Genomic DNA, 8142 nt, shown 5'->3' with positions numbered 1-8142 from the left:
TTTTCAGTACTTTGTACTTTCATGAGTATTTATTTGTACACTTTTTACTTTTATGTTACATTTTAACATGAGTATCTATACTTTTTACTTGACACAAGTTCAAAACAACGTCGTTACTTTTGTTTTTAAATGTCTGAAGACAATTAAAATACTTGACCTCAATGTCTCCTGGCACCGCCAATCATTTGAAGCGTTACACACATCCCAGCTTGTGATTGGCTCTACAACACGCTGTCACATGACGTGCAATTGGCTAGATTAGAACAACTAGCACTGCCAATATATACGCATTTTTGCTTCATTAGCTAATATCTTTCAAATTGACGTAGTTAAAAATACTTTTTACTTCTACTCGTCAAGTATATTTCAGAGCCTGTAATTTTTTACTTGTACCTGAGTCATTATTTGAGTACTTTTACATTTACCAAAGTAGTTTTTTTACACAAGTAAGTGCAGTTTTACTCAAGTAGAGAATGTCAGTAGTTTTCCCATCTCTGCTAGTCGCGCTGGCATTTTGATTTGCTTCTGAGCTTCTGTTAAAGACGTGTTTGCAATTCAAAATACAACTGGATTTAAGTGAACACAATCAAGAAGCAAAAAGGACACTTTATTATTAGCAAGGCACAACGGACAAGTATATTCAGATGCATTTACCATAGCCATGTTTGATTTAAATACCCACATCAGCATAAAGGCACTTTCAATCACTCATACGTGCAAACTGTATCACCAACCTCTTAGAAACTAAGAGTAACTGATTAATGTGAAGTGCAGTTATACATGTGTTTAAAATAACTTTTTTTTTTAAGAATAGTAGCAAAAAAAGTTAGACGCAGCTCACCTATTTAATTTGTGTCTGCAATTACAGTAATATTGCACAGTTGCTACATTGCTTGATCAACTATTATTCTGCGACCATTACACCCAAAATAACATGGACAGGACATAAAAACACAACAGAAAGGCAACAATTCATCACGGGGATTGGGGAGTAAAGCTAGCGTACACATCTGGCCCTTGGCCACGCGGCAATGGCTGCATTTTCAGCAAGCAGTCGAGTGTCTGGCCCAGGCAGCTCATTGTGTGCCCCTCGCCTACCCTGAGTCATTACGGCGATGTCTGCGAGCTCCCGCCGTTGGGACAGAGTGGTCATCATGTGTTCCAGCTTGGAGCGGATGGCCGAGTAGTGGTGCTGGCGCTCTTTAGTCAGACTGCTGAGGCAGTCCTTCAGGGTGCCAGCTGGAGCGGCCCGGGTGGGGGCGGTATTCCTGAGAGAGGCGGCCTTGTTCGGGCTGAGTACGTCGATGGAGCGGGTGAGCTGCAGGTCTGTCTGCGCGTCACTGTCCGTTGCTGAAAAACTAGTCTGGGTGGCCGCGGGGCATGACGTCACACTCGGCGGAACAGGCTTACCTGCCGCAGACTCCTCCGCCGGGGGGCTCGGACCAGCGGCCAGGATTTCTTCTTGCATGCGGTCTTGATCTAACCAGTCGTCACCAATAGTGGACGTGTTTGATGCGCCGCTGCCGTTTTGACCCACTTTTGGGGCGGAGACCTCGCCGGGAGGCCGCAGGGGGAAAGTGCTGATTTTCTGGCCTGGTGTGCTGGTCAGACACGCTTGCTCCAAGAGCCTCTCCCTGCTCAGGTATGGGGAGGAGGTGAGCAGATGCTTGCTGGGCATGCGCTCAAAGATGCCGCTGTTTCGGACACTTGCAGGTCCTCGGGGAATCATGGGAAGAGACTGCGCGTAAAGGATCCGGAATTCTTCATCAAACTTTTCTGTTATCTGTCCAGAAAGCTCGATCAAGTTGCTGGTGTTCAATTTGCCATCGGTCCAGTTGAACCTGCACACAAAAACATTTACAGTACCAACATGCTCGGCCAGGGCATTATTTTCATTATTTTCTTCGTCTGTTAGGAAGAGGTGGGTGCGGTTGGGGCGGGGTTGTGATTGTCTGATTGGTTCTCTGTTTTCTTACATCTTGGCCAATGTAATAATTATTTATATTTTTTGTTATGTGACTCAGTAATGAGACGGTTCCAAAAATACTTGTTGTGTACTATGTTTTCTGACAAAAGAGTGAAAATAATCCTCATAAATTGATTTTATTTTAAAATGCAATGCTATAATTTTGTGTTCCACTTTCAACTAAATGTCAGAGATGATATAAGAGAGCACTACGTAATAAGTATGCGTGTAACAAAAACCTGTTTGGGTTATTTTAACAAAACGGAATTAAAAAAACAACAACTTAAAAGTACACTTGTGAGGGAAAAAAGACAAAACCAACAAGTATACAAACAAAAACAAAGCATCAATGAAAGCAACAAAAGAGATGTAAAATGTATTCAACCGAATTTATCTGCTAATAAATTATGCGCTTGCACATTAATTACATGTTCAAAAAGGAATAGGAAAAAGTGTAAATTTATCCCTTCCTCTCCATTCCATGATCAACATCTCAACAAATATTACTGTATATCCAATGTAAAATATTAACCATTTCCTATCCACTAACCATATTTGTTAACATGTAGTTATGCACAGTATACTATAAGACTGCAAGTTTACTATTAACTATAAGATTGTTAATATACTAATTATTAATAATAATGTGTATGCTAATTCACACCCCACCAATATTGATTTTTTGTTTAGGCTTTTGCAGACTAATATTTGGCAGAAAAAAATTCAGCTAACAGATATTTTTATATATCAAATATTAATGAGAAATTCAACGTTCTTACATGCCAGGCATTTAAAATAAACAAAATAGTTTAAAAAGTTGCACCATATTCATTTCTAACCCAAATTATCTTGCAAACGCGATAAAGGAACATTGAGGAATATTTTTAATGTACTATTGAACCTCAAACTTCTTTTTAACTCACCAGAATTGTGTGTGTTTTTTTTTTAGATGAGCTGTAAATTTAAATTTCACCCGTTTCCATTTTAAATTAGATGTAAACATATCAAAGCATTCAGATTGCTATTCGGATCTGTTCTGCTCAAGCCACACCCTCGTCATGCCAAAAATGTGACATAATGCATAGCATGCAGCGATACATCTGGCCTTTGTGCTCATTTCCTCATATGGTTGGAAATTTTAGTTTGGATGCGTAATATGTGAAACTTAAAAAAAGTGAGATGGATGGATGGATGCATGGATGGATGGATGGGTGGATGGATGGGTGGATGGGTGGATGGATGGGTGGGTGGATGGATGGATAGATAGATACCTGTATGAACCTGTGGCTGCACGGTTCCCGTCAATCAGCATAAAGCGCTCATGAACTCTCCCAGTGATCCTTGCTCCTGATCTTGTGTAATAAGTCGTGCCAGTTATGGTTCGCACTCTCATTTGCTTCAAGAACGGAACAAAAAAAACAAAAACAAAGAGGGAGACAGAGCAGCAGTGAGCAGACCTTCCCAGTCATATGAAATGTTAATGGCAATATTTGCACTGTCGCCAGCAGATATTGGTGCTCCGAGGAAGTACCTGAAGGTCATCCAAGTTGACGCCAATGTTTGTGCACATCTTGAGGAAAGCGGAACAGCTCGACTGGTCCAGCAGAATGTAAACGGGGACGTTGCGGACAGAACACGCCTCTTGAAGATCCTTAAAGATATCCAGGTCTGTCAGGGAATCCGTAACTATGGCAATCACCTGCAGTGGAAAATTACAGAGCACATGGTTTACTTTCAGGGCTGCTGCAGCGTTTTGTGGGATGCGGCACATGATTGTGTTTTCATTTGTATCAAACGCAAGGCCTTATTGAAACACAACCCTCCGTCAGACCCAATACGTGTGCCCGTGTGCCCTCTTTCGACAGTCGTGTTACCATGGCAATCAGCGGTAACTCTTGGTCAGCAAACAAATTACCCCCCAAACGAGACAGGCACCTTTCATAAGAGATTTGTTTTGCGCAGATCTTCCACGTTCACCAAGACGGGTGGAATTTCACAAGCGTGTGTGTCGAGGATTAGACACGGATGTTAGCGTAATCTCAGATTTAAGACTTCAATCTGGTCATAGACACATACAATCTAAATCTGCCTTATTTGAATGAAAATGCACGGATTATTTTAAGGAGGATGTGCCAAAATGTCTGCCCAATGACGATTATGCACAGTTACAGTCTTTTGTACGGCAAAGACTGTGGGCTAGGAAGGTCTGGCGACTACAAAAGGCCATGACAATGTCTCATTTCCAGATTGATCTGGTTACTTGAGAACTGTCTACAAAAAGACATTGTTTAGCACCACGGAGGGAAGTACAGCTCTTTAATAGAAGAGCAAGCCAACTTAGCAAAGCGAGTTGAGACACATCTGCTGCAGTGTTTGCAAAGGCCCCAGGTCCCGCTGAAGCCACACAACGATTCCTTCTTTGAACAGCAGACAGAGCTGACAGCTCAAATAAGGCACATGACACCACAATGAATATTCATTTTGCTTTTACTTTTGATTGTCCTTTCTTTTGGTCATTTCATCTCATTAAAAAAGCCAGACCAAAGAAAACGGGAGGATCAAACTCAATTCCATGGGGACTATCCAGCAGGTTTTTAGGATGACATTTTGTTTTAGTTCTTTTATTCCTGTAAAAGTATATGAAAAAATCAATCATCCTGTCAAAAGATTGAACTCATACTGCAGTACAGGTAAAGATTTTTTTTTTTTTTTTAATAGTACAAGTATTGATTCAACTCCTGCACTTAAGTAAAATGGTTTAATTCTTATTAATTTAAATCGTGCTCACAATGAGAAGAAGAAAAAACAAAATCACTGTACACGTCTCACGGTTTTTAAAAGAACAGTGTACTGTATAAAAATGTTTGATTTTTCAACGTTCATTCAGTTTATAAACGCACTATTAATTTCAATAATAATATGCCCAAAAATATTTTCTATCACATGAACGTACATATTTTTTATATTATTCGTAGGTCTAGTAAATGCTCATTTTACACTGGTCGCGCCTCACCTTACAGGAGGGTGACATGTTTTGCCGCCATCTTTTTGCTACAGATAGACTTGCTTAAGTGTGGTCTCTCTAAGAGGCCATAATGTGCGTGCTTCAAAATGCACGCCTTCGAACTTTGGTCGCTGCATTTTATTAGCTCGCCACTAAATGGCAAAACTTACCACACGCTGTCACTTCAAACCAAGAGCTAGCTTGGGTTTTATGTTATAAAAACGATATGTTCACACAGCTTTCCTAATGTTGTGAAATTACTAACCCCAAAATGCTAAATTAGCTATTAATAACAGAAAAAAATACATCTCATGTTTTTCGGGTTAGACTGATTTATTGATTTGTTTTTTAAACCTGTCCTGTTCGGCTGCTAGGTCATGCAATCAAACAGTTGAATTAAAGGCCATGGATGGGTAATATCTTGCTTCTCAGAAACTGTTGACATTAATGCTCTCTGGTTAATGTTCTTCCATGTTGCTGCTTTTTCCACCTGACTTTACCTCTCTTTATTTGCAACTTTTTTTAGGGATGGGCGAGTAACAATACCAGGTATCGATATTGGACTGATACCAAGGCTTATTTTAAGGTTTTGGTACTTGCGACGGTGCCATGTAACTTTAAGGACAAATGCAATATTGGTATGTATGATGTATGTAGTACTAGTGGTGGTATCGGTGTACTAGTATCGGTCAGATTTTTTTTTTCTATTGAACATCTCTAATCATTTTTGTGTCACCATCAGCGGTGGTTGTAAAAAAGTCAATTTTGACTAAGTGAAGAGTAGAATGTTAAGAGATTTTTTTTTTGTAATCTAGTATGAAACAGTGGACAGTTAAATTATTTAATTGAGCATATATTTTTCCAGTAAGTAGTGATAGTTAATAAATGATGCAGGCCTGCAGTGTTGCAGCGTACCTCTCTGGCACTGCTGATCATTTTCCTTGCAGCTTCTTTGCAAGCGTAGATGTTGTCGCCATAACTGGGCTGGAAATGAGCCACAGCCCTGGTGACTCCCCGGTAAGAGCCCGCGGTGAAAGCGGGCCAGCCGATCTCCAGCGGCGGCGGCTCCACGTCTGACACCTCGGGGAAATAAGTCATCGACAAACAGTCAACCGAGCTGCTGAGCGACTGCTCTTGGTCCTCGCCGAGGACCGACACGCGCCGCGGGGCCACGGCGGCGCCCCGGATCCACTGGATCTCCTCATCCGACAGGAAGTTGGCGATGGACTCCTTTCTGAGAAAAGCTAGAAAGTTGTGAAGCCCCCCGGAGAGCAGTTCCTCCAAGGCGAGCCGGTGTCGCTCATTGTACACTTCCTGCAGGTTAAACTGCGCGGCCCCAGTCGGTGTTGACTTGTGTCTTAAGAGTGAGTCGTCCAAACACTGAGACAGCGCCATTGCTTCTTATCTTACCTTTCCCAACCTGAGCGCTAACCGTCCCGCGGGTGGAGGTAGTTTGATTTACAGGTACACACTTTCGTATTTTGTGGTTTCCTTGTGTTCCTCTTTGTCCCGGTTCTCTATTGGTTGCTGGGGAATAAAAGCGGCTCTTGATTGGTCAGACTGGACCGTCATTATAATGTAAACACAATATGATTGGCTGATTTGGATGCAAACATGACTCCCGCAGCGTACCGCTGCTCTGCACTGACACACACCCTCCCGCCCCCGCACACGCGAGCCTGGTTACTTGCTTGATGAAACCAATCGCTCTTTCAACTATAACTTCTTGTGAACATTTTGGTTTGTACAAATACTTTGCTCCTTTCCTTTCTCGGATTAGGTTTGTTTGGTGTTTTCCGACTCTGACCTTGATTTTGCTATTCTGTAATCTTGCCCACGTGTTACATCAGAACGTTGTGCTTAACATAGTTTAGGAGAGATTGCAATCGGGATCAAATCTAAATACTGTACATTTTTAAATCATGCAGTAGATGTTTCATGGTGGAGCTGCTTTTGCCACTGTAGTTTCATCTTGCATTATGCATTGTGTCTATGCATGGCGCCACGCTCACCTGCTTTTTTTTTTTAAATCGGGAAACACTTCCTTATGCAGTATACAGTACAGTTGACTTTTGTAATAAAACGCCCCCAGACTATAAGTACACTAATAATAATACAGAACATTTTGAAACAAGGTTACAATACACATATATATATATATATATATATATATATATATATATATTTATTTATTTATTTATTTATTGCAAAAACATGGCAATTTGGCTTTCCCACTTGCACTTGGCTACATTATGATAATATTATTAGCATTTATTCATGTTAGCATCATCACCTTGGACTGGTTGCCAGTCAATTGCAGAGCAATTTTCCATCATATGAGGTGATTGCAGGCCAAACGTATTCCTTCACGTAGACTTTAATTCAGGTGTCCCCAACGTGGGACATTGTGATTTTCTAGGAATGTTGTATAAGTGATCATTTGAAAATGTAAACACTGGTGAGATTTATAGAAATAAAGTGTTGCATATTGATATTTATCAGTTTTGTAAATATTGTGAGGAATCATTAACATTGTTAATAATATTATATGATTAAAGGGAAAATGGGTGAATTTCAAAAGTGTGTATCAATCTGGTCGCCCTTCACACTAATTAGTAGCCAGGAAATAGTTCTAAATTTCAAAAAGGTTGGTTACACCTGCTTTAATTGACAGGGAAAAGTATGATGTGATGTGTGATAGCATCTTTCCATTGATAACTTTATTACTGGCATGCAAAGTTGAGAATCCTGATGATTAAAGTAGCTGCCAAATAGGGACATTTGGAGCGGCGTAATACTCGCGCCACACCCACATTTTTGTTTCTATGCAGAGGTTTAGCAATTGATAATCTTGTTGTTCCTGAATTTTACTTTCAGGCAACGTCTGAACTCATTCCTGGACAAACTGGTATGACAAAGACAACTATTATTAATGTAAAATGAAGTTGTAATATGTGAAAACACTCCTACAGTAGGCTACAAGCGTTTACAATATTTATATTAACTCATGAAAATTTTTAATATTTGCTTTCACAGCTTGGTTTTTGTTTTAATTCATTTAATTGCAATAGTTCCCTGTGTTGTATTTGCATATTATTCCACAGATACAAGTCTTCAAGTTTGCATGTTTTTGTAATGTTGGGAGTACTTGTAGGAAAGCATGGAGAAAAAG

At 40.3% G+C, this 8142-nt stretch overlaps 1 protein-coding gene across 1 annotated transcript; it reads right to left on the bottom strand.

Moving 5' to 3' along the window:
* Positions 1-586: 586 nt before the first annotated feature.
* sack1d (scaffolding CK1 anchoring protein D) lies at positions 587-6476 on the bottom strand. Its single transcript, XM_086085957.1, has 4 exons — positions 5886-6476; positions 3498-3665; positions 3238-3362; positions 587-1841 (listed from the first exon to the last, which is right to left on the bottom strand). Exons 1-4 carry the CDS (start codon positions 6363-6365, stop codon positions 998-1000), a joined length of 1617 nt encoding a protein of 538 aa, XP_085942083.1. The 5' UTR covers positions 6366-6476; the 3' UTR covers positions 587-997.
* Between the last annotated feature and the right edge of the window lie 1666 nt (positions 6477-8142).

This window comes from Leptonotus elevatus, chromosome 10 (genome assembly GCF_054856555.1).
Source record: "Leptonotus elevatus isolate MCC_2025b chromosome 10, RoL_Lele_1.0, whole genome shotgun sequence".
In the NCBI taxonomy this organism is placed as follows: domain Eukaryota; kingdom Metazoa; phylum Chordata; class Actinopteri; order Syngnathiformes; family Syngnathidae; genus Leptonotus; species Leptonotus elevatus.
This window is presented reverse-complemented; position numbering and strand designations above follow the sequence as displayed.

Coding starts and splice junctions, on each gene's coding strand:
- sack1d (XM_086085957.1), bottom strand. CDS start 6,365: ATGGCGCTGTCTCAGTGTTTGGACGACTCACTCTTAAGACACAAGTCA. Junction 3,666..5,885: donor TGATCAGCAGTGCCAGAGAG/GTACGCTGCAAC, acceptor TTTCCACTGCAG/GTGATTGCCATAGTTACGGA. Junction 3,363..3,497: donor TCAACTTGGATGACCTTCAG/GTACTTCCTCGG, acceptor CCGTTCTTGAAG/CAAATGAGAGTGCGAACCAT.